Source organism: Trichosurus vulpecula, chromosome 3, assembly GCF_011100635.1.
Source record: "Trichosurus vulpecula isolate mTriVul1 chromosome 3, mTriVul1.pri, whole genome shotgun sequence".
NCBI lineage: Eukaryota > Metazoa > Chordata > Mammalia > Diprotodontia > Phalangeridae > Trichosurus > Trichosurus vulpecula.
In genome coordinates this window covers 48,877,647-48,904,839 of record NC_050575.1, presented here as the reverse complement: position 1 = coordinate 48,904,839, position 27,193 = coordinate 48,877,647, and the positions used below count along the sequence as shown (strand labels likewise).

The window sequence follows — 27,193 nt, the reverse complement described above, 5'->3', positions numbered from 1 at the left end:
ATATTCCGAGAAAGATAGTGAAATTTGAAAAAAGCAATTCCTACTCCAAAGGGAAATATCAAAATGGTCATAATCCCCAAAAGAGTTCTTGGGAAAACTTAAAAAGGACTTCAAAAATCAAATAAGAGAGACTAAGGAAAAATTAGGGGAAAAAATAAGAGAAATCCAAGATAATAAAATTATGAAAAGTCAACCAATTGGAAAAAGAGATCCAAAACTTAAGGAAGAAAATAACTCCTTGAATTGGGCTTCATAACTTCATGACTTCATAAGACACAAAGAAATAATAAAACAAAATCAAAAGTATGAAAAATATCTGAGAATATGAAAAACCTTATTAGAAAAAAAACTGATCTGGAGGATAGATTAAAGAGAAACAGTTTAAGAATTGTTGGACTACCTGAAAATTATAATTTTAAAAAGCTGATACAATATTAGAAGAACTTATTGAGGAAAACTGCCTTGAAATTTTAGAATAATAGGGTAAAATAGAAATTGGAAAGATCCACCAATCACCACCTGGAAGAGATTGCAGGATGAAAGCTTACAAGAATATCATAGCCAAGTTTCAAAACACTTGGGTAAAGGTGAAAATATTACAAGTAACAAGGGAAAAAAAAAACAATTTGCCATGGAGCTACAATCAGCATTACACAAAACCTACCAGCTTCTACATTAAAAGACTATAGGTCTTTGAACATTATATTTTGAAGAGCAAAAGATCCAGCAAAGTTGAGAATAATCCTTAACAACAATGATGACGATGACGATGACAACAAAATGGACATTTAATGTGCTGAAAGACTTTCAAGTTTTTTTTGACAAAAAGGTGAAAACTCAATGGAAAATTTGACATATAAGATCCAGGAAAAACATAAGGTAGACATTAAAGACGAATTACTTCTTTAGGCTGTATGTTTTGGTCTTCTTTGTCTCCAAAGAAAGAATCCAAAGTCTGAGACTGAATCTGGGTGTGTTTTTGCTGCCTGGCCATATTCCCAACCAACTATCTTGACCCTTCGAGTTTTTCAGCGCGGTATGACTGCTTGTAGACTAAAGAGTTCTATGTTCCACGTTTGGGGGGGATGCGCCAGCTCTGCCACATCAGCACTGCTCCTTCCCCAAGAACCCCCAACCCGGACTGGGCTTAGATCTTCAGCAGGCTGTGCACTCCTGCTCTGATCCACCACTTAATTCCTCCCACCAGGTAGGCCTGGGACCAGAAGCAACAGCAGCTGTAGCTGCCCCACCTCCGCTGCCCCGGGGGCTGGAAGCCGAACCCGAACTCCTTCCACTCCCGCAGCTTTTCCCACTAACCTTCTCAGACGTCTTTGGTGTTTATGGGTTGAGAAGTCTGGTAACTGATTCAGGTCGCTAGGGCCCGCTCCGCCCGGCTCCTGGTCTGGTTGGTCGGAGCAGCTCACGCTGGGCTCTCCTCTGCTCCGCTCCCAGCTCCCAGCTCCCAGCTCTGTGTGGGATAGACCTCACCCAGAGACCATCCAGGCTGTCCTGGGCTGGAGCCCTGCTTCCCTCTGCTGTTTTGTGGGTTCTGCTGTTCTAGAATTGGTTCAGAGCCATTTTTTATAGGTTTTTGGAGGGACTCGGCGGGGAGCTCACTGCTTTCCAGCTGCCATCTTGGCTCTGCCCCGATAATTTCTTTTTTTAAAAAAATTTTTTTTTGCAGGGGGGAAGGCAGGGCAATTGGGGTTAAGTGACTTGCCCAAGGTCACACAGCTAGTAAATGTGTCAAGTGTCTTAGGCTGAATTGGAACTCAGGTCCTCCTGACTCCAGGGCCAAAGCTCTACTCACTATGCCATCTAGCTGCCCCCAGGAATATTTATTTTAAAAAGTGTAATCACAAATATACAGACTACACAAAATATGTAAGCCAAAATCCCCCATTTTACCCTCTGGTTCTAGAATATCAGGGCAGTTCTCCTTGATAATTTCCTGAAAGATGACATCTAGGCTCTTTTTTTGATCATGGCTTTCAGGTAGTCCAATAATTTTTAAATTGTCTCTCCTGGATCTATTTTCCAGGTCAGTTATTTTTCCAATGAGATCTTTCACATTGTCTTCTATTTTTTCATTCTTCTGGTTCTGTTTTATAATTTCTTGATTTCTTATAAAGTCATTGCTCCATTTGCTCCATTCTAATTTTTAAGGCATTATTTTCTTCAGTGAACTTTTGGACCTCCTTTTCCATTTGGCCAGTTCTGCTTTTTAAAGCATTTTTCTCCTCATTGGCTTTTTGGAGCTCTTTTGCCATTTGGGTTAGTCTCTTTTTTTCCTCATAAATGTTATTTATTAAACATTTAAGTTTACAAATTAATGTGCACCAATTAGCAGTATCGATGTAGTTGGAGAGTATTGCGCCTTCTCCAAGCAGCACGATGAGACCCTCCAATGGTATGGTGGAAATTGTGACCCTTTCCAAGACCCCGGCTCTTTTGGCCAGCTGAGGTGAGCCCCTGCATCTCTCTGCGTTTGTGCACTGGCTCGGTGATCCATTGAGTGTCAGGATTTCATCTGATAGCTTTACATAATGGGTCAATAAGGATAACCTCAAAGAATTTGTAGGTTGAATCTTCGCCCTCCCCGTATGAGCTCAAGACTCTCAGGGCCCCACAGTGGCGGCCAGCATGTTCTTCTGCTACAGACTGAAGGCTCCTGGCAAACTTCGGCTGATTGACCCCATGATGCACAGGTTTACCATATGTTGCACCCTTGGGAACTGGACGCTTTCGGCCACCACGGCGAACCTTGCTTGGCCTTGTAACCCAGCCTGCGGGCGTTGTCAGGTCTGGTGGGCTGGGGTGCATGGTGCAGTGCGCATAGCTGGTGGTACTGCCAGTACTGCACATGCAGCAGGAACTGCATGACATCTGACTGCTTCTTCCTCCACAGCTCCTGGATGTACTTGTAGGCCCCCATCCTGGCTCACACCTAACCTGCTTGATGGCTGCCGCCAAGCAGAAAGGTGGGTTAGTTTATTTTTTAAGGTGCTTTTTCAGTATTTTTTGGGGTCCCCTTTAGCAAGCTGTTGACTCATTTTTCATGAGTTTCTTGCATCACTCCCATTTCTCTTCCCAATTTTTCCTCTACTTCTCTTATTTGATTTTCTAAATCATTTTTGAGCTCTTCCATGGCCTGAGACCAAATTATATTTTTCTTGGTGGCTTTTGATGTAGGATCTTTCCCTTTGTTGTCTTCTTCTAGCTATATGTTTTGATCTTCTTTGTCACCAAAGTAAGATTCTATAGTCTGAGGTTTTTTTTTTACTCTGCTTCCAGAGTGGAGAGTACTCTGTCCAAAGCTTCAGGTGTTTTGCACTGCTTTTTCAGAACTACTTCTAGGTGTCTGCAAATTTTCAGTTCTCCTGAGGTGGTATGATCCAATGAGAGGTGTTTGCTCCCCTCCTGGCCTGTACGTTGGTCAGCAAGTGATCTCAAAGCACTCTTTTCTGCCATGTAACTACCAGGAGGACTCCCTCTCCACAGCCACTACAAACTCTGCCACCACAGGGTTCCACCTCTCCCAAGGACTGCCAAGAGGACTGCAACCCAGATCCAAGCAGGGCAAAGCAAGAGAATCCTGCCTCAGCTCCAGCAAAGAGATCTCTGCACTTCTGCTCTGGTCAGCCACCTGATTCCCCCCAACCATCTGTGGGCCTGCAGCTCCGGATGCAACTGCCACAGCTTCTCCTACCACCTCCACTGCCCTAGGGCTAGGGCCAGACCATGTCCTTCCCTCACCCAGGTCCAACAGTTTTCCCACTGACCTGCTAAGCTGTCTTTGGCATTTGTGGTTTGAGAAGTCTGGAAATTGCCACAGCTCAGTGATTCAGGGCCCTGAGGCCTGCTCTGCCTAGGCTGTCCCCTGCCTGATCTGTCTTGGTGCGGCCCATGCTGGGTTGCACTCTGCTCCCAGCATGGTGCAATAGACCCTCCAGGCCGTCTTGGAGTGGAGACTTGTTTCACTCTGTCATTTCATGAGTTCTGTAGCTCTAGAATTTGTTTAGAGTCATTTTTTACAGGTGTTTGGAGGTATTTGGGGGACAGTTCAAGGAAGTCCCTGTTTTCAGTCCGCCATCTTGGCATCTTAGCTCTGCCCCAAGGAGCTCTATGTGAACATGTAGAAATATAAAATTTCTCCTAAGTATTGCTTTGGCTGTATCCTACAAAATGTTGGGGTTTTTTTTTGTTGTCATTATCTTTAATGAACTTATTGTTTCAATGATTTGTTCGTTCTTTGACCCAGTTGTTTTTTAGGATTACTTAGTTTCCAATTAATTTGTAATCAAGCTTACAAGGACCTTTATTGAACAAAATTTTTATAGTATTATGGTCTGAAAATGGTATATTTAGTATTTTTGATTTTCTGCATTTGCTTTTGAAGTTTTCATGTCCTAATGGTCAGTTTTTGTGACAGTGCCATCTACAGCTGAGAAAAGGTATACTCTTTTCTATTACCATTCAATTTTCTCCAGAGTTCTATCATATCTAATTTTTCTGAAATTCTACTCATCTTATTGACTTCTTTCTTATTTTCTGGTTAGATTTATTTAGTTCCGAGAGGGGATCCAGCAAAGGAGACTAAGAAAGTGGGAGGAAAACCAAGAGAAAATGGTTTCTTCAAAACCTATAGAGAAGAAAGTATCTAGGAGAAAAGAGTGATCAACATTAAAGGAAGCAGAGGTTGAGGAGAATGAGGATTGATAAAAGGCCATTGTATTTGTTAATTATGATATTTTTGGTAACTATAGAGAGTAGTTTCAGTGGAATAATGAGGTTGGAAGCTAGATGCAAGGTGTTAAGAAAAGAGGAAGTAGAAGCACCTATTGTAAATGGCTTTTTCAAAGAGTTAGCCAGAAAGGGCAGTAGAAATATGGGATGATAATAGGAAGGAAGGATCAAATGAGGGCTTTTTGAGGATTGGGGAGACATGTAAGCAGTAGGGTAAAGGCCAGTAGACAAAGACTGGAAATAAATGATAGAGTAGGGATGACAGAGATGACAATCTGCTGGAGGAGATGGGATGGAATGGGAACACTTGTGCAGGCAGAGAGGTTAGCCTTGGTAAGGAGTAAGGTCATCTCTTCATGTGAGACAGGAGTGAAGCAGGAGATAGTGGCAGGAGGTTGTGACAGGAAGAAGAAGAGAGATATGCAAGCTCAAAGCATATGACCTAAATTCTTCCTGTAAAAAGGTTCTCAGCTAAAAAAATGAGAGGAGGGGGAACTATGGGAGATATGATAAGTTTTAGATGATCTACTGTGGAGAATAGAATAGTAAGTTGATAATGAAGGTACAGCAGAATTGCCTGGCAGCAATGAAAGCCCAGTTGAGATTGCATAACAGAAATTTGTAATACATCTAGTAAGAATGTTGTGTTATTTTTTCTACCTTAAATAGCAAGTATGTAGGAGTGAAGGTGGCAGATGATGGGAGTCATACAATGCTGAAATTTGACAGGTACAATTGGCAATATAAGGAGGGTAGATTGTTTTAGATAGAAAAGTATGTTCTATATGGATGTCAGATACACTAGTTTATATATATATATATATACATATATATATATATATATACATATGTGGAGGGTAGGGGCTCAAGACAGGAGGACCACATGTAACTGAACTGGCTCACTTATGGGGTCAAGATTGGGGAAAGAGAAGAAAGTGGATAGTGCAGGTTTTATGGCTTGGGGGAAAATTGAGAAGTCAGGGTTTAAAGGTCATGGTGTAGAGGAAGAGTATGGTTTGGTAAAGGAACACAGAAGGAAAGGTGGAAAGCCAACAGATTATGGTCAGATAAGATTTCAGAATTCTTGATGGCAAGATCAAAGGTATGACTATCTCTATGTGTAACTTGTGTGGTAGAGAAATTGGTCATGGGGAATGAGTCCATGAGGAATTGGGGGATTGTGGTGTTTGATGGAGTACAAATATGTATCATGAAGTCTTCTAGTATGACAGCAGGAGTTGCAAAGGAAAGACTGTGAGCCAGGTACCGGCCTCATTGAGGAAGGAATGAGAGTCTATGGACAACAGCTATCTGGGATTTGATTTGCTTAGAAATAGGGATTGAAAAAATCTCAAAGGAAGAGAGGTTACTGAGTGATGGTAGTAGAGGAAGAGTCTGAAAATGCCATTGGGGAGCAAGGAGTAATCCTACTCCCCCACCACAACCAGAGAGTGGGGAGTATAAGTGGAAGTGCAATCCCGTGCTAGAAATGGTAGCCAAAGCAGCTCTATAGACATCAGGAGAAGCTGACTCTGTGACTGCACATAGTTGGAACAAAAAAGGAAAAAAGTTTAGCATGAAATCTTTGTTACCTGTGTCCAGAGAACGCAGTTCTGGGAGGTTGGAATGAGGGAGTGCTGCTTTAAAGGGAATGGGAATAAGGGTCTAGTTCGTGGAAGATGGAGACTGGGGTCTGAACAATGCAAGGAAGGGTTCAGAATCACTGGGATGGGGTGGGAAGTTCAGACATATGTGAGAATTCAACTGTCTTCCACTGAGCGAGACATTAAAGAAATCTGCAAAAATATAAATCAATGCCACTCTCCTGACTAAATCTTTGTTTTGGAGAAGTTATTTTTCATGAAAATGTTAAAAGGTTGTGTTAAAATATGTGTTAAAATGTGATGGATTTATTATTTTAAAATGTTAATAATCAAGCCATAAACACTTATCAAGACGTGTCAGACACTATGCTAACCTCTGGGAATATAAAAAGAGGTAATAGACCAAGTACTCCTTGTGCTCAGAAAGTTCACAGTCTAATGAGGGAGACAAAATAAATATATACAAACAAGCTATACGCAGAGCAGGAAATAATTAACAGAGGGAAGGCACTAGAACTAAATTTATCAACTTATTCGTACACATACGCCACATATAAAAAAAAAAATAAAAAACCTCTTTGGAGTCCTCAATACATTTACCGGAATGCAGAGGTCTGCGACCAAAAAAAAAAATTGAGAACTGCTGCTCTAATTATTAGCGATTCGGTTCGAAGTTCTCCCCTTCCAAAATGCCTGTTTATATCCTTGGGCCATTTATCATTTAAGGAAACCATCCTCTAATTGTCTGGTGTTGCCCTCTCTACACGCGACATTTCCGCTGTTTTCATGAACCCAGTGGCTCCCTCGGGGTGAGGCTGACCTGACCCTGTTAGCAAGAGTTAAACTTCTCAGGCCTTCTCTGACTTTTTGAGACCCGACCCTCTGGAACTCCGAGGTCTATTCAGGTATCTCTCACCCCGCCCCACTCCAGTTAAGTATAAACCCGGGTAGTTTAGTAAATCATAAATTAACGGCTCTGCCAGGGGCAGTATTTCCCACGAAGTGTGCCAATTGCCAGCCCTCAAGCCAAGCAAAGTGTCGGAAAGTCGTGCCGATGGACCAGGCGGGAGCAAACCAGGGCAAGGCCGGAAAAAGAAGGGAAACAGTGGTAAAAGGAGGGATTATTAGAGCCTACAGAGAATGGGGGATCAAAGAGGAAAGAAGACAACCAGTCCTCTACCTCATTTCCGGCGAGCGATCAACTGGGGTCTTGATTGGCTCGTTGACCCGTGAGTAGTTCATTGACCCGTGAGCTCAAAATGGGCTCAGCCAATCGAGTCGACGCCGGGGCGGCTACCCAGCAACTGAGGAGCTTGGAGAGGATTGCTTACTCTCCGGTTGGTTGTCTTTTTTTCCTCTGTCTAGGCTAAGTGCGCAGGCGCTTGCGGTCGGTCTAGATTACGGCTCTGGAGTAGCTAGTGGGGCGGGGTTCGGAGTCTCGACCGCTGGTTAGTTCTTCTAGCTGTTCCGTCCCTGTTGTGACTGATCTGGCGAGCGGGCGCCGAGCGGCCACTACCTTTTCGCACCAGCTGTGTGGTTCCAAGTGCCTTTCCCCTCCCCCGCAGTCCCTCTGCTGACCCGTGGGCCGCCACAGCTATGTAAACCCCATTATCCCCCAGCCCCCACCCCCACTCCCCCTTTGGGTTATAGTCCCCAGCCTGAGTCCCTCCACAGCCTCGGGAGCTCTCTCTCTTAAGTCCGCACCCGGGCCGCACAGAAGTAGGGCCTCGCCAGCTGGCCGTCCCCGCACCCCCAAGCTCCGGGGATAGGCTGCAGCTGGGAGAGAGGCTTGGCCCACAGAATCTGGTCGGCTTGCACCATGGCGGAGAAGGGTAGGCTCAGCTTCCCCGCGGGGCCCGGAGCCCTGAACACGCCTGTGCCCATGAACCTGTTCGCCACCTGGGAGATCGACGGATCTAGTCCCAGCTGCGTTCCCAGGTAAGAGCGGTTGGGACATTGAAGGCCCATCCCATCACCTGGACCAGGGCTAGGCTCACTGTACTTCACAGCTGTAGTGGGCGGGGGTGTGGGGTGGTGCGTTAAACACTGTCCGAATTTGTAAACCTGTATTGGGCTGGGGGAGGGGGGTGTCGAGGAAATCTAAGGAATCTTTTCAGCTCTGAGTAATGGCGGGAGTAGGAGAGAAGGGTTTTTCCTCTAAATTGGGAGTATAGATTTGATGAAAAATTATTTCATTCTTTTTTTCTTCCTCCCCAGTGGTGGGAGGAGCACTGTAAAGCTTCTGCAGCACGTTTGTGAACTCCTATCTGTATGTTTTAACAATTGAGCCTAGAGGATATGGTACTTAGTAGCAGCTTAGTTTTTGCTACTCAAAATTCAGCTTTTAACATTAAGGATAGGCTTCATTATAGTGGGGCTTTGTTTCTGTGTTTTGTTAAAAAAAAAAACTACAGCAACTGTCACAATGCATTTAAATATTTATTAAGCCCCTGGTAAGTGCAAAACACTGTGCCAAACACTAGGAATATGAATAGACAGTCAATAAGCATTTATTAAGCACCTACTATGTATCAGGCTCTGTGCTAAGGCCTGGGAATTCAAAGAAAGGCAAAAAACAGCTTACAGTCTAACATGCAGACAACTGTGGGGGGAGTCAACATGCAAACAACTGTGTACAGCAAGCTGGATACAGAAAATAGAAAGTAATCAACAGAGGGAAAGCATTATAACTAAGAGGGATTGGGAAAAGCTTCCTGCAGAAGGAGGATTTTATCTGAGTTCTGAAGCCAGAGAAACCAAGAGGCAAAGATGAGGAGGGAAATCCATCCAGGCATGGTGAAAATTCCCACAGTAGACAGATGGAGTATTTTGTTCATGGAATGGTAAGGAGGCCATTGCCACTGGATGTGATGGGATATGTTAATAAGATATTTAAAGAATAAGAAGACTGAAAAAAGGTAGGGAAGGAGGTTAGGTTATGGTGAATTTTGAACACCAGAGGATTTTATCTTTAATCCTGGAGGTAATGGAGCCTGGTGTTATGGTTGGATCTGTGCTTTAGGAAAATTATTTTGGTGTCTGAATGGAGGAAGGACAGGATGGGGAGAGATCTGCAGCAGGCAGACCAGCAGGTGATTACAGTAGTCCAGGTGTGAGTAGGTAAGGGTGGTAGCAGTATCACTGGAGATGAGGGGGCACATTTGAGAGATGTTGCAAAAATGAAATTGACAGGTTTTGGCAACAGATTGGTTATGAGGTCATGAGAGATAATGAGGAATTAGCATGACACCTTAGGTTGTAAGCCTGGGGAACTAGGAGGTGCCCTTGACAGTAATAGGGGAAGTTTGGAAGGGGGAAAGGTTTTTGGGGAAAGATAATGAGTTCAGTTTTGAACGTGTTGAATTTAAGATGTCTATATGATATCCATCCAGTTCAAGATGTATAATACAAAATTGGAGATGTGAGATTGGAGGTTAGTAGAGAAGTTAGATTTGAGATCATCAGCATAGAGATGAAAATTGAATTCATAGGAATTGATGAAATCACCAAGTGAGATAGTATAGAGGGAGAAGAGAAGAGGACCCAGAACAGAGCCCTGTTAGTAGTCATGGCCTGGATAAAGATCTAGCAAAGGAGACTGAGGAGTGGTCAGAAATGTAGGAAGAAAACCAGGAGAAAGTAGTGCCTAAAAACCAAGAGAAAAGAGAAAAATGAGAAGAGGGTGATTGACAGTTTCATGAAGGCTGCAGAGAAATAATGATCACTGAGAAAAGGCCATTGGAGCTGACAATTATGAGGGCATTGGTAATTTTCGAGAGAGCAGTTTTCAATTGAACAATGAAATTGGAAGCCAGATTGTAGATTTAAGAAGAGTGAGAGGAGAGGAAGTCTTGTTGTAGATGGCCTACTCAAGGAGTTTAATCAGGAGAGATATGATATGATGGTTAGCAGGGATGGATGGATCTAGTGAGGGTTTTTTTTCAGGATGATACATTTTTATTTTTGTTTTTTGAGGATATTTGTAGGTAACAAGAATGAGACATGAGCATGTTTGTAGTCAGCACTGAGTGAGATCAAAGATATATAAGAGTGGGGATCACAAGGGGGGGCAGTCTTTTGAAGGAGCTGAGATGGAATGGGATATATTTTATGCGTGTGAATACATACAGACATAATACATATATGTATAGATATAGATATATATACACATACTTAAAATGTCATAGACTCCGCCCTCAAGAAATTTAACATTATATTGAGAGAGACTATGTTTATAGAGTGCAAGTTTGAGAAAGGAGAGATCTAGATAAATTATGTTAAGAAAATTTAACACAGCTAGGTGTTGTGCATAGTTAAGGAAGAGCATAAAAGATGGATTGCTCACCTCTGATGGGAGGAAGGCGGAATGAATAAGAGAGAACATGCAGAATTTGGGAAACAGCAATTTTGTCCAATTTAGCTGAAATAGCTTGCGGAAAGGGGAGTAAATCACTAGAAAGATAGGAGTGGCACAGATTGTAGAGGGCTTTAAATTCCTAGCTAAGGATTTGGATTTGATTTTGTAGAAAACAGAACCACTGAAAATTTTAGACCATATAAGCAATGATGCTAAGACCTATTTTAGTAAGATTCTAACAACTATATGATAAATAAGAGGCCAGTTAGGAAAACATAGTTCAGGTGAGAAGTGACATGTAGTGGTGGTAGTATGAATGGAGAGGAGGAAACAGATACAAAATTATGTTGGAAGTAGAATTGTCAGGATTTGGGATTGACTATGATGATAAGGAAAAAGGTAGAGTTGAAGATGATTGAAATTTTGAACTTGAGTGATTAGGAAGATGCTATCAATAACAGAAATAGGGAAGTTGGGAGCAAGGGCAGATTTAAGGGAAGATGATGAATTCAGTTCATATGCCTATGTGATATCTAGGGGGATATATACAGCGTAGAGTTGAAGATGGGAACCAGGAGTTCGGATATCATTCATTTGTGTAGAGATTATAATTGAACCTTTTAGAGTGATGAGACAGTAATGTCATGGGAACCATGGAGAAGAGACTGGACATGAGAGAAAATGATCAGCAGTGTCAAATTGCACAGAAAAGTCAAGAAGCACAAGGAATGAAGAAAGCTATCAGATCATTGACGATACCCAAGTGAGCAGGGATTAAAGATTGACTTAGTGGTGAAGAACATAGACTACTCTATTTGGCATTTAAAACCTTTTAATACCTGGCTCTGGCCTACCTTTTTTCTTTCTTCTTAATGGTATTTAATTACATGTAGTTTTATTTTTATTTTTGATTTTTTAAAATTTATTTTTAGTTTTCAACATTAATTTCCACAAGATTTTGAGTTACAAATTTTCTCCCCATCTCTACCCTCCCCCCACCCAAGATGGCATGTATTCTGATTGCCCCTTTCCCCAGTCTGCCCTCCCTTCTATCACCCCACTCCACCCCACCCCCATCCCCTTTCCCCTTACTTTCTTCTATGGCTAGATAGATTTCTATACCCCATTGCCTATATATCTTATGTCCCAGTTGCATGTAAAAACAATTTTTTTAACATTTGTTTTTAGAACTCTGAGTTCATATTCTCTCCCTTCCTCTCTCCCCACCCACCCTCCTTCAGAAAGCAAGCAATTCAATATAGGTTATACATGTATCGTTATGCAAAACACTTCCATAATAGTCATGTTGTGAAAGAATAACTCTGTTTCCCTCCATCCTGTCCTGTCCCTCTTTATTTAGTTTTCTCTTTTGATCCTGTCCCTTTTCAAAAGTGTGTGCTTTTGACTACCTCCTCCACCAATCTGCCCTCCCTTCTATCATCCTCCCCCTTTTATCCCCCTCATCCCTACTTTCTTGTAGGGTAAGATACCCAATTGAATGTGTATGCTATTCCCTCCTTAAGCCAGATCTGATGAGAGCAAGGTTCACTCATTCCCTTTCACTACACCCTCTTCCCTTCCATTATAACAGCTTTTTCTTGCCACTTTTATGCGAGATAATTTACCCCATTCTCTCTCTCTTTCTCCTCCCAATACATTCCTCTCTCACCCCTTAATTTTATTTTTTTAGATATCATCCCTTCATATTCACCTCACCCAGTACCCTCTGTCTATATGTCTGTGTATGTGTATAAAATATATATATTATGTATGTATGTATGTATGTATATTCAACTACCCTAATATGGAGAAAGGTCTCATGAGTTACAAATATCATCTTTCCATGTAGGAATGTAAACAGTTTAACTTTAGTAAGTCCCTTATGATTTCTCTTTCCTGTTTACCTTTTCATGCTTCTTTTTATTCTTGTATTCGAATGTCAGATTTTCTATTCAGCTCCAATCTTTTCATCAGGAATGCTTGAAAGGCTCCTATTTCATTGAAAGTCTATATTTCGCCCTGAAATATTGTACTCAGTTTAGGTAGGTGATTCTTGGTTTTAATCCTAGCTCCTTTGACCTCTGGAATATCATATTCCAAGCCCTTCAGTCTCTTAATGTAGAAGCTGCTAGATCTTGTGTTATCCTGTTTGTGTTTCCACAATATTCAAACTATTTCTTTCTGGCTGCCTGCAATATTTTCTTCTTCACCTAGGAACTCTGGAATTTGGCTACAATATTCCTAGGACTTTTCTTTTGGGGATTTTTTTTCAAAAGGCAGTTGGTGGATTCTTTCCATTTCTTTTTTCTTCTCTGGTTCTACAAAATCAGGGCAATTTTCCTTGATAATTTCTTGAAAGATGATATGTAGGCTCTTTTTTTGATCATGGTTTTCAGGTAGTCTAATAAGTTTTTAATTATTTCTCCTGGATCTATTCTCCAGGTCAGTGGTTTTTCCAATGAGATATTTCACATTGCCTTCCATTTTTTCATTCTTTTGTTTCTGTTTTGTAATTTCTTGATTTCTCATAAAGTCACTAGCTTCTTCTTGCTCCATTCTAATTTTTAAGGCATTATTTTCTTCAGTGAGCTTTTGGACCTCCTTTTCCATTTGGCTAATTCTGCCTTTCAAGGCATTCTTCTCTTCATTGGCTTTTTGGAGCTCTTTTGCCATTTGAGTTAGTCTATTTTTTAAGGTGTTATTTTCTTCAGTATTTTTGGGGGATCTCCTCTAGCAAGCTGTTGACTCATTTTTCATAATTTTCTTGCATCACTCTCATTTCTCTTCCCAGTTTTTCCTCTACTTCTCTTACTTGCTTTTCCAAATCCTTTTTGAGCTCTTCCATGACCTGAGACCAATTCATATTTTTCTTGGAAGCTTTTGATGTAGGATCTTTGACTTAGATGACTCGTTCTGGCTGTCTGTTTTGATCTTCTTTGTCACTAAACTAAGATTCTGTAGTTTGAGTCCATTTGTGCTGCCTGCTTATTTCCCCAACCAAATTACTTGACTGTTGAGCTCTTTGTAAGGGTATGACTGCTTTCAGAGTGGAGAGTGTTCTGTCCCAAGCTTCAGGGGTTTTGCGCTGCCGTTTTCAGAGTTACTTCTGTTCTGAGGTGGTATGATACTCCTCTCCTCGCCTGTGCTCCAGTCTGTGAAATCAAGCACTCTTTTTTTGCCTGCCATGTAACTACCAGGAAGATTCCTTCTCCACAGCCACCACCAACTCTGCCACCCCAGCGCTCCTCCTCCCCCAAGGACTGCCAACCAGGACTTGCAACCCAGATCCAAGCAGGGCAAAGCAAGAGAATCTTGCCTCAGTGCCAGCAAAGAGATCCCTGCACTCCCACTCTGATCAGCTGCTTGATTCTCCCCAACCATCTGTGGGCCTGGAGCTCTGGACACAGCCGCTGATGCTGCCACTTGCAGCCACAACTGCTGGCCCAGGCCTGGAGCCAGACCATGCCCTTCTCTTACCCACATCCAACAGTTTTCTACTGACCTACTAAGTTGTCTTTGACTTTTGTGAGTTGAAAAGTCTGGAGACTGCCATAGCTCAGTGATTCAGGGCCCTGAGGCCTGCTCTGATCTGTCCTGGCACGGGCTATGCTGGACTGCACTCCACTCCCAGTTGTGATAGACCCTTCCCTGTGAACATCCAGGCCGTTTTGGGCTGGCGACTTGTTTCACATCATTTCGTGCATCCTGTAGCTCTAGAATTTGTTTTTTACTGATATTTGGAGGGATTTGGGGAGAGCTCAAACAAGTCCCTGTTTTCATGCTGCGGTCTTGGTTCTGCTAAAGATAATTTTTGATGTTCATTTTTGTAAAATTTCGAGTTCCAAATTTTTCTCTTTCCCTCTCCACTCCTCGAGAGAGCAAGCAGTCTGATATAGGCTCTACATATACAGTCATGTTGGATGTGGTTAGAATTTTCCATCATAAGTCTTTTGGAATTGTCTTGGATCATTGTATTATTTTTTTTATTTAAATTTATTTATTTAACATATTTGGTTTTCAGCATTGATTTTCACAACAGTTTGAATTACAAATTTTCTCCCCATTTCTACCCTCCCCCCGACTCCAAGATGGCTTATATTCTGGTTGCCCTGTTCCCCAGTCAGCCCTCCCCTCTATCACCCCCCTCCCGTCTCATCCCCTTTTCCCTTCCTTTCTTGTAGGGCAAGATAAATTTCTACGCCCCATTGCCTGTGTATCTTATTTTTTAGTTGCATACAAAAAGTTTTTTTGTTTTTGAACATCTGATTTTAAAACTTTGAGTTCCAAATTCTCTCCCCTCTTCCCTTCCCACCCACCCTCCCTAAGAAGCCGAGCAATTCAACCTAGGCCACACATGTATTATTATGTATAACCCTTCCACAATACTCATGTTGTGAAAGGCTAACTACATTTTGCTCCTTCCCAACCCATCCTGCTTTATTGAATTTTCTCCCTTGACCCTGTCCCCTTTCCAAAGTGTTTGTTTTGATTACCTCCACCCCCATCTGCCCTCCCCTCCATCATCCCCCCGCCTTTTATTTTTTTTTATTTATCTTCCTCCCTCTTCTTTCCTGTGGGGTAAGATACCCAACTGAGTATGTATGGTATTCTCCCTCAGGCCAAATCTGATGAGAGCAAGGTTCACTCATTCCCCCCTCACCTGCCCTCTCCCCTCCTCCCATAGAACTGCTTCCTCTTGCCACCTTTATGCTCTCTCATCCCTTAATTTCATTTTATTTTTTTTAGATATCTTCCCTTCATCTTCAACTCACCCTGTGTCTGCTCTCTCTCTTTTACATATATATATAAACACATATATATATACACATACATACACATACATACATATACACATAGATATATACATACATACACATTCACTTATATATATACATAAACATATATATATATGTATATATATATATATATGTATATATATATATATATATGCATATTCCCTTCGACTACCCTAATACTGAGGTCTCATGAATCATACACATCATCTTTCCATGTAGGAATGTAAACAAAACAGTTCAACTTTAGTAAGTCCCCTGCAATTTCTGTTTCTTGATTACCTTTTCATGCTTCTCTTGATTCTTGTGTTTGAAAGTCAAATTTTCTATTCAGTTCTGGTCTTTTCACTGAGAAAGCTTGAAAGTCCTCTATTTTATTGAAACTCCATATTTTGCCTTGGAACATGATACTCAGTTTTGCTGGGTAGGTGATTCTAGGTTTTAATCCTAGCTCCATTGACCACCGGAATATCGCATTCCAAGCCCTTCGATCTCTTAATGTAGAAGCTGCCAGATCTTGGGTTATTCTGATTGGGTTTCCACAATACTCAAATTGTTTCTTTCTGGCTGCTTGCAGTATTTTCTCCTTGATCTGGGAGCTCTGGAATTTGGCCACAATATTCCTAGGAGATTTCTTTTTGGGATCTATTTGAGGAGGCGATCGATGGATTCTTTCAATTTCTATTTTGCCCTGTGGCTCTAGAATATCAGGGCAGTTCTCCTTGATAATTTCTTGAAAGATGGTATCTAGGCTCTTTTTTTGATCATGGCCTTCAGGTAGTACAACAATTTTTAAATTATCTCTCCTGGATCTATTTTCCAGGTCAGTGGTTTTTCCAAGGAGATATTTCACATTGTCTTCCATTTTTTCATTCCTTTGGTTCTGTTTTATAATATCTTGATTTCTCATAAAGTCACTAGCTTCCACTTGCTCCAATCTAATTTTTAAGGTAGTATTTTCTTCAGTGGTCTTTTGGACCTCCTTTTCCATTTGGCTAATTTTGCCTTTCAAGGCATTCTTCTCCTCATTGGCTTTTTGGAGCTCTTTTGCCATTTGAGTTAGTCTGTTTTTTAAGGTGTTGTTTTCTTCAGTGTATTTTTCAGTATTTTTTTGGGTCTCCTTTAGCAAGTCATTGACTTGTTTTTCATGGTTTTCTCACATCCTTCTCATTTCTCTTCCCAATTTTTCCTCTACTTCTCTAACTTGCTTTTCCAAATCCTTTTTGAGTTCTTCTATGGCCTGGGGCCAGTTCATGTTTTTCTTGGAGGCTTTTGTTGTAGGCTCTATGACTTTGTTGTCTTCTTTAGGCTGTATGTTTTGGTCTTCTTTGTCATCAAAGAAAGAATCCAAAGTCTGAGACTGAATCTGGGCATGTTTTCGCTGCCTGGCCATATTCCCAACCAACTAACTTGACCCTTGAGTTTTTCAGTGGGGTATGACTGCTTGTGGACTAACGAGTTCTATGTTCCACGTTTGGGGGGGAGGTGCCAGCTCTGTCAGACCCGCACTACTCCTTCCCCAAGAACCCCCAGTCCAGGCTGGGCTTAGATCTTCAGCAGGCTGTTGCACTGCTGCTCTGATCCGCCACTTAATTCCTCCCACCAGGTGGGCCTGGAGCCGGAAGTAACAACAGCTGTAGCTGCCCCAGCTCCACTGCCCCCGGGGCTGGAAGCTGAACTGCGAACTCCTTCCACTCCCGCAGCTTTTCCCACTAACCTTCTCCTCAGTCTTTGGTGTTTGTGGGTCGAGGGGTCTGGTAACTGCCGCAGCTCACATATTCAGGGCGCTAGGGCCCCCTCCGCCCAGCTTCTGTTCTGGATGGTTCACACCGCTCAGGCTGGGCTCTGCTCCACTCCGTTCCCAGCTCCCAGCTCCGTGTGGAACAGACCTCACCCAGAGACCATCCAGGCTGTCCTGGGCTGGAGCCCTGCTTCCCTCTGCTGTTCTGTGGGTTCTGCCGTTCTAGAATTGGTTCAGAGCCATTTTTTATAGGTTTTTGGAGGGCTCGGGTACGGAGCTCACTCTAGTCCGTGCTTACCAGCTGCCATCTTGGCTCCGCCCCCATTGTATTATTGAGAAGAGCTAAGTTTATCATAGTTAATCATCACACAATGTTGCTGTTGTTGTGTACAATGTTCTCCTGGTTCTGCTCACTTCACTTAGCATCAGTTCATGTAAGTCTTTCTAGATTTTTCTGAAATCTGTCTGGCCTACCTTTCCAGGCTAATTACTTCACATGTTTATGTGTGTGTGTATGTGTGTGTGTACACATATTTATGTATTACTTCAGATAGGTAAATATTCAGCTACACTGGCTTTATCGATGTTCCTCACACATGCCGATTTGGAGATGCTTAGCTTCCTTCAAAGCTCAGCTCATGTACCATCACCTGTGATGCCTTTGTTTCCCTTTGTCTCCCCTTGTATTTATTTTGTAAGAAGTTATAATAGTAATTATAATTATAATAATAACTTATTTATATTGTATTTATTGACTTGTATTTACTTTGTAGGTAGGTTCCTACACATATACTCACACACACTTTTCCTTTATAGACTATAAATTCCTTGAGACTGCAGAATATTTCATTTGTTTTGTATCTTCTAGCATGTAGCATGGTTCCTGGTATATAGTAGGTACTTAATAATGCTTCCTGAGGTATTGATTGATTCTGCTGAGGGGATAGCTTTGTTAAGTGAAGGTTTTTTTTTTTTTAAAGGATGAGAGACAATGTTTGCTGAAAGTGAGGAAAGGGCTGGTAGATAGAGCTAGAAGAAGAATAACACACAGGCTCCTGAACGAGATGTCTAAACTGGTTTTAACAATGCAGGGAACAGGGTGACTATCATATGTATATCAAAAAGGAATGGGTGGTCTTGGGAGGTTATGGGTTCCTTTAATTGGTATTCAGAAAGAGGTTCGATGTCTTCTTGTGAGGTATATTATTAGAGCTGTGGTATCAAATTCAAATAGAAACAGATCTCACAAATTAACTTCTCTGTGTTTTGCTGTATTTTTATTTATTTTATTGAACATTTCCTAAATGATTCCATTAACAATTAAAAGTTTTGCAGGCCCCATGGGGACTGGGAGTTTGACACTTATGTTATAGAGGATTTTCTTTAGGTTCAGTTTGGTCTAATATCTTTGGGGTTTCTTGCAACTCTCAGATTCTGTGAGATATGGGGGAATAGCATCAAGGTCAGGGTCACATCATCCTGACTGAAACAGAGGAGCGGTTGGGGGAGATCTAGTGAGGTTTTGAAGAATGGATTAAGGGATATGAGGGAGCTCACAAAGTATAGCTTTAATCTTCTAAGTAAGTTTATTTACAGGGTAATGATCTGAGAGTGGGGGTTCCATGTGGAGGTTTGAGGAGAGAGATGTGGGATTGTTGTAAGGAGACACTAATAACCAACAGAATCGCCATAAGCTGTGAGTGCCCTATTGAGGTTAAATAACAAATTTGTAGTGCACTAACATGCAGAATTTTATAACTTCCTCTATTAGCATTTGTACATTCAGGAGTAGAAGATGTGGGAAGTGGTTGAAGGAGGTGACCCAGCATCCAGGATTAAACAACATAGAACTAATAGGACAAGATGCAAGGCATTCAAGAACAGAACAAGGTGCTGTGTTGGACTGGTAACTGGTCAAGATTGTGAAGGGAGGAAAGTGAAGTCAGAACAGGGGTCAGTTAGAAGAACAGGGAAGAATTGAGAGATCAGATGTCATGTTGAGGCCAAAGAATAAGTTAAAGGAATAAGAAATGAAAGATAATAGCTAGAATTTACATAGCATTTGGAGATTTGCAAAATAGTTTATTATCATCTCACTTTATCATTGCAGCAACCCTGGGAGGTAGGTGCTGTTATTAATCCTCATTTTCAGATGAGGAACTGAAGCACTAATAGGTTAAATGACTTGCTCATGGCTGATAAATGTCGGAGGCAGGACTTCAACTCAGGTCTTCTTGACTACAAATTCATCACCTTATCCACAATACCGCCTATCAGAGGGGTAATTTCTGAGTTTAAATCTTTGAGGTGAAACTGATTGTGGTGATGATGGTTAGGTTTAAGATGTGATTGCTTCTGTGGGTGGCTGAGATAACGCAAACATGGAGTTCCTGGGAATTGAGGAGGTATATGACCTGAGAGCACAGGATGTTTGAAAAGTAATTAACAAGACTGTTAAAGTTATCAGGTTTGAGAACAGGGCTTGGAGGGGAAAAGAATTCTAAACCAGAGATTGAATTTGTTGAAGAAGAGAAGGGATAGTTTCTTGTAGGCTGGTAAATGGCAACAACTAGGATCTGGACAGGTTGTGTGAATTTCAAAGAAAAAAGATTGCAGTTTGAAAGTTGCCAGAGGGATGGTTTAGAAGTGGCTGTGGAGAGAGCAAGAAAGATGCTGACTCCTCTCACACTTTGATGGTATTCATGATAAAAAAAAATCTTGTATTGGAAAAAATGGCAAGAAATGTGATATCTTTAGAAGAAAGTTAGATTTCATTTGCAATATTGTATAGAAGGCAGCAACAAAAAACATTCCAGAGAGAAAGAAGAGCAAGAAAGCAAAATGGCCATCTGATGAGACTTTACAGATACCTGAGCAAAGAAGGAAAGCAAAAGGGAAAGGAGAAAAGGAAGGCTATACCTAACCAAATGCACAATTCCACAGAATAGGAAGGAGAGATAAGGTTTGTTTTTCTTTTAGCATTTTAATTTTTTTATTTATTTTTAGCTTACAACATTCCATTCCACAAACTTTTGAGTTCCAAATTTTCTTCCCCTCCCTCCCCTCCTTCCTCCTCCTCTCCCCAAGACAGCATGCAATCCTATATAGGCTCTACATATACATTCACATTAAACATGTTTTCACATTAGTCATGTTGTAAAGTAGAATTAGAATCGATGGAATGAACTACGAGAAAGAAGAAACAAAACAGAGAGCAAAAACTATGCTTCAATCTGCATTCAGACTCTGTAATTCTTTCTCTGGGTGTGGATATCATTTTCCATCGTGAGTCTTTTGGAGTTGTCTTAGAACCTTGGATTGCTGAGAAGAGCCAAGGAGTCTATGAGAGTTAGCCATCACAATGCTCTCCTGGTTCTGCTCCCAGAACGTTTTCTTAAGTGAACAATGCAGAGAAACAGAAGAAAACAATAGAATAGGAAAGACAAGATTTCTTCAAGAAAATTAAAGCTATCTAGGGGACATTTCGTGCAAAAATATGCATGATAAAAGACAAAAATGGTAGGGACTTAACAGAAACTGGATAGGTTAAGAAGAGATGGTATGAATACACAAAAGAACTATACAAGAAAGATTTTAGCATCACCTATAACCATAATGATATGCTTACTGATCTAGAGCCAGACATCCTGGAGAAGGAAGTCAAATGGGCCTTAGGAAGCATTGCTAACAGTAAGGCTCCTGGAGATGATGGAATTCCAGCTGTGCTATTTAAAACCCTGAAAGAGGATGCTGTACTCAATATGCCAGCAAATTTGGAAAATAGCAGTGGCCAGTGGATTGGAGATCAGTTTACATCCCAATCCTAAAGAAGGACAATGCTCAGGAATGTTCAAATTACCAAACAATTGTACTTATTTCACATGCCAGCAAGGTCATGTTTAAGATTCTGCAAGCTAGACTACAACAATGTGTGAATTGAGAATTACCAAAGGAACAGGCTGATTTTCAAAGAGACAGAAGAAATAAAGACCAAACTGCCACCATTGCTGGATCATGGAGAAAGCAAGGGAGTTCCAGGGAAACATCTACTTCTGCTTCATTTACTACACTAAAGCTTTTGACTGTGGATCACAGCAAAATGTGGCAAGCCCTCAAGGACACGGGAGTACCTGATCATATTACTTATCTCCTGAGGAACATTTATGCAGGGCAAGAAGCCACAGTTAGAACTGGACATGAAAGAACTCATTTGTTTAAGACTGGAAAAGGAGTATGACAAGACTGCATATAGTCACCTTATTTATTTAACTTATATGTAGAGTACATCATGCAGAATTCCAGGCTGGATGAATCAAAAGCTGGAATTAAAGTTTCCAGGAGAAATATCAACAATCTCAGATATGCAGATGATTACTACTATGATGGCAGAAAGTGAAAAAGAATTAAGTAGCCTCTTGATGAGGATGAAAGAGGAGAGTGGAAAAGCTGGCTTGAAACTTAACATCAAAAAAAACTAAGATCTTGACAACTGGTCCCATCACTTCCTGGCAAATAGAGGGAGAAGAAATAGAAACGGTCGGATTTTATATTCTTGGTCTCAACAATCATTGCAGATGGTGACTGCAGCCATGAAATTAAAAGACATTTGCTCCTTGGAAGGAAAGCTATGACAAATCTAGGCAGTATACTAAAAAAATCAGAGACTTCACCTTGCTGACAAAGGTCTATTTATAGTCAAAGCTGTGGTTTTTCCAGTAGCAATGTATGGCTGTGAGAGTTGGACTATAAGGAAAACTGAGCATTGCAGAATCAGTGCTTTCAAATTGTGGTGCTGGAGAAGAGTCCCTTGGACAGCAAAGAGGTCACATCAATACTTAAAGAAATTAATTCAGGCTATGCACTGGAAGGTCACATACTGAAGCTGAAGCTTAAATACTTTGGCCATATAATGAATGAGAAGACTAGACTCATTGGGAAAGGACCTCATGTTGGGAAAGATTGTAGGCAAAAGGAAAAGGGATGGCAGAGGATGAGATGAATAGATAGTGTTATGGAAACAATGAATATGAACTTGAACAGGCTTTCAGAGATACTAGAGGATAGAACGGCCTGGCTTGCTTTGATCCATGGGATCACGAAGAGTTGAACATAACTCAACTACTGAACAACAAGATATCATTAACAGAAGGTAGGAGAGTGAGAGGAAAAAATTTAGAATGTAGGGACATTTCGCAATGTATTGAGGTTAAGGACTGCAGAATGCAGAAGATAGAGTAGGATAGGGACATCAGGGAGTTAAAGTTACCCTGGTCTAAGATAAAAGTAGGGAGAAAGAGAATGAGGGATAGTAATTTTCTTGGCATTTGAATCACAGAGATTAGGGAATTTCCTCACTTGTGAAATAAGAGTATTGTACTATGTGATTTACAAGGTCCCTGCTAGGGTTAACATTCTGTGATTCTTTGTAGATGGATTGATTTTTGTAGTTCAGCCATGGAGACAAAGAAGAACTATGTCTCAGTTCTTCTTGGGATATTACCCAATCAGTTGTGTATAATTAGACTTTTGTATTGTGATTGGTTTAGAGCTCTGAGAGATTTTACAGTTAAAGAAGTTGAGGTCCAAGAGGTTAAATGAGTTTGCCAAGGGTGACACTATTTGGGGAGGCAGGAGAGGGACCTTTGGTTTCATTGATATAGGGAACTCTTTTTACTTGCATTCACTCTAGCAATGCAGATCAGCAATTCCTTTGTAATTTAGTATTTAGAGATTTACTTAGGAGAATCAAGAGGTTAAATGACTTGCCCATAGTCACATAGCCAATATATGTCTGAGGGAAGACCTGAACCCAAGTTTCCTTGACTTTAAAATTAGCCATCTATCTATTACACCAGGCTACCTACCTCTCTGACAAATAATTTAACGAGTATTGTGGTTTTAAGATTTAGTTTATTGTACTTTAGCAGAGTCTAGGCAGCTGGGTGGTATAGTAGAGTGCCTGGCCTAGAGTCAGGAAGATCTCAATTCAAAACCAGCCTCAAACCCTAGCTTTGTGACCCCAGGGAAGTCAGTTTCCTCATCTGTAAAATGAGCTGGAGAAGGAAATGGCAAACCACTACAGTATTTTTGCCAAGAATACACCAAATGGGGTCATGAAGAGTTGGATTGACTGAACAACAAAGAATTCCTTACTGTTACTTGAAAATATAAAAGCTATACTTTTTTGGGAGGGCAGGGCAATTGGGGTTAAGTGACTTGCTCAAGGTCACACAGCTAGTAAATGTGTCAAGTGTCTAAGGCCGCATTTGAACTCAGGTCCTCCTGACTCCAGGGCTGGTGCTCTACTTGCTGTGCCACCTAGCCGCCCCTTGTACTTATTTTTAAAGCAATTTTCATTGACTAATTATTTCACGGCATATAGCATACTGTTACATATAGTAGATGCCCAGTAAATTTTCTGGGAAAGAATAGGTCAATTTTTAACTTTTATCTGAAAGAAATCACTTTCAAATCTTTTTGAATTATCACCAAATGTGTTTTATATACCCACAGATAATATGGCATGATTTTTAGTTGCTGGGAGTGGGATTGGATATTGATAAAATTTATGCTATGATGCTCTTTTGATATACACATTTAACATGCTAGAAGAAAGTGATCAAGTATTTTTGTTTTTATAAAAGTAATTTTTGAATAGTAACTTGTGTTACCCTTTGTCCAGTGCATGTTCGTGCTCTGTAGTCACATCTCTGTGTGCGGCAGGCATGTATGATAGGCTACTACTTTTGAATAGGGTCATTTCTGAACAGAGACAAGGCAGAAGAGTCTATAAATTCTTTACATGTAGGTACACAAGAGTTTTGATGTTTTTTGATGACCAAGAATAGTAGTGTTAGTATGTAAAGCCAGGTTTGAGCAATTAAAGAGGGAGAAAGGGAAGATGATAGTTAAAGATAGTAAAATACATTTTTGGGGGGAGAAGAGGAATAGGACTATTGCCTAATTGCCTAATTGAGTATTTTAGGGTTGTCCTTCATCTCAGATACACAAATGAACTTGATGTGAATAGAAAGTTGTATGTTTTTAGAGTGCTTCATTAGATCTCTGTGACATTTCTTTCTGAAATGAGGATGAAAGACTTCAAAATGGTGAGGAACTTCTCTGTAATATTTCAATCAAGAAATCTTTATGGAACACCTAATATTTGTTTAGCTCTGGCTTAGTGCAAGAGAACTTTGTAGTATAAATTACAATCTATAATGTCATTTTCAAATAATACACAGTAAAGCCTATGTTAAAGAATGCAAGATAACAGGATAGGAATAGAATCTGGGCTTGTAATTTCATCGGTATATAGAACTCCTCCAGGAGGAAACTTCTACAGATGCAGATTGACACCTGTGAATTATTTTAGAACACTGAAAGGTGAAGTAGCCTAGCCAGAGGCATGTATGTCAAAGGTAGGTAGGACCTGAACTCAGTTGTTCCAGTTTTGAAGCCGACTCTGTTCATGACACCAAGCTGCTTCTCTGGGAGATAGTAGAGTGTGGTTAAATGTCAGGTAGTATAAGATACAGGGGTGAGGAACCTGCTGCCTTGAGGCCATATATGTCCTTCTAGTTCCTAGGGTGCGGCCTTTTGACTGAGTCCAAGTTTTATAGAATAAATCATTTTATTCCTAGCCATACCAGATATTAAACTGTATTATAAAGTAGCAGTCATCAGAACTACTTGGTACCGGCTAAGAAGTAGAGTGGTGAATCAGTGGAATAGGTTAGGTATACAGGATGCAGTAGTCAATGAATATGGCAATCTGCTCTTTGATAAACCCAAAGAATCAGCTTCTGGGTTAAGAATTCACTATTTCACAAAAACTGCTGGGAAAACTGGAAAATAGTATGGCAGAAACTGGGCATAGACCGATATCTTACACCATATATCAAAATAAATTCAAAATGGGTTCACGATTTAGATAGAAAGGCTAATACTATAAGCAATTTGGGAAAGCAAGGAATAGTTTACCTGTCAGATTTATGGAGAAGGGAAGAATTTATGACCAAGAAGAGATAGAGAACTTTACAAAATGCAAAATGGTCAATTTTGATTGTGTTAAATTGAAAAATTTTTGTATAAACAAAGCCAATGCAACCAAGATTAGGAGGGAAGCAGAAAATTGGGAAAGAATTTTTACAACCAGTGTCTCTGATAAAGGCCTTATCTCTAAAATATACAAATTTATAAGGACACAAGTCATTCCCCAATTGATAATTGACCAAAGGATAAAAACAGGCAGTTTTCAGAGGAAGAACTTAAAGATATCTATAGTCATATGAAAAAATGCTCTAAATCAGTATTGATTAGAGAAATGCAAATGAAAACAACTCAGGTACCACATCTCTCCTGTCAGATTGGCTAACATGTCAAAACAGGAAAACGATAAATGCTGGAGAAGATGTGGGAAAATTGGAATACTATTGCATGTTGGTGGAGTTGGAAACTGATCTAATCATTATGGAGAGCAATTTGGAATTTTGCCCAAAGGGCTATAAAAATGTGCATACCCTTTGGCCCAGTAATACCACTTCTAGAGTTGTATCCCAAAGAGATCACACAAGTGGGAAATCGACCTGTATGTACAAAAATATTCATAGCTCTTTTTGTGGTGGCAAAGAATTGGAAATCAAGGGGATGCCCATCAATTGAGGAATGGCTAAACAAGTTGTGGTATATGAATGTAATGGAAATTATTGTGCTATAAGAAATGAGGAGCAGAGAGACTTCATAATAACCTGGAAAGACTTATATGAACTGATGTTGAGTGAGGGGAGCAGGACCAGGGGAATACTGTACACAATTACAGACACATTGTATCCGTGATGACTTTGATGGAATTGGCTCCTCTCAGCAATGCAAGGTTCTAAGATAACTACAAAAGACTCATGATGGAAAAAGCTATCCACATCCAGAGAAAGAAATTATGGAGTCTGAATGCAGATTGAGGCAAAATATTTGCCCTCTTTTTTTTCTTCTTTTTTGGTTTTGTTTCTTCTTTCTCATGATTCATTCCATTGGTTATAATTCTTCTTTACAACTTGACTATTTTGAAAATATGTGAAGGTATATGTAGAACCTATATCAGGTTTCATGCCATCTTGGGGGGAAAGGGGAAGGAGAGGGAGAAAATTTGGAGCTCAAAAACTTGTGGAACTGAGTGTTGTAAACTAAAAATAAAAAAATAAATTAAAAAAACCTTAAAATCATTTTATTAAGGGGATTTGCTCTGTGACGTTTGGTTTCAAAGGGCTGCACTTGAGGACCCAGAGGGCCATATGTGGCCGCAGGTTCCCCACCCCTGGTAGGCTGTTTAGGGCTACAGAAGTTCAGAGAATGGAGAGATCATGGAAGGCTAAAGGAGACAGAATTTCGATTGAATATTGAAGGAAAGGTAAGATTTCTCTAGGTACAGGGGAGGACATTCCAGGGAAGAGGAATATTCGCATATGAGAGTAAAAAATAGAAGTCATCAGAAAATAAGAATTGAGGGCTTGCTTAGTGCTATGTACATTGCTACGCCTGGACATATAAATGATAACTATTCACATTTTTACAGCCTTCTAAGTTTTATGAATTGCTTTTCTTATACTTCTTTGTTTTACAGATGACAAAGGTGTGACTTGCCTAGGGTCATAGGTAATTATGTAACCCTCTGTTCAAGTTTAATTAAAGTATCCTGTATATGAAGATAAGTCTCAGGAAGTATTTAACTCCATGACCCATGTGCTCTTTACCCTAAAACCATATACTGTATGGTCTTTGTTTTTTATGTAGTACATTTTTCTAAGGTTTACTTGTAGATGGAGGGTGAGTGCAAGTAAACTGCAACATGTTTCCAGTCATGACTTATTCTGACACCAAAGGATCATAGAAGTATTATAAGTAATATTGTTCAGGTTTAGGGGTGCTTGGGACCCCAAAATACTGACATATTGGG

At 40.6% G+C, this 27,193-nt stretch overlaps 1 protein-coding gene and 1 pseudogene across 1 annotated transcript in view; one reads left to right on the top strand and one right to left on the bottom strand.

Moving 5' to 3' along the window:
• Positions 1-2,343: 2,343 nt before the first annotated feature.
• LOC118842035 lies at positions 2,344-2,935 on the bottom strand (annotated as a pseudogene).
• A 5,226-nt stretch (positions 2,936-8,161) lies between these two features.
• The window catches only part of PACS2 (phosphofurin acidic cluster sorting protein 2), a 348,311-nt gene continuing 329,279 nt past the window's right edge, over positions 8,162-27,193 (top strand). The window contains exon 1 of the mRNA XM_036750543.1: positions 8,162-8,288. Coding sequence (XP_036606438.1) covers positions 8,170-8,288 — 119 coding nt within the window. The 5' untranslated portion in view covers positions 8,162-8,169. The remainder of the gene's footprint in view (positions 8,289-27,193) is intronic.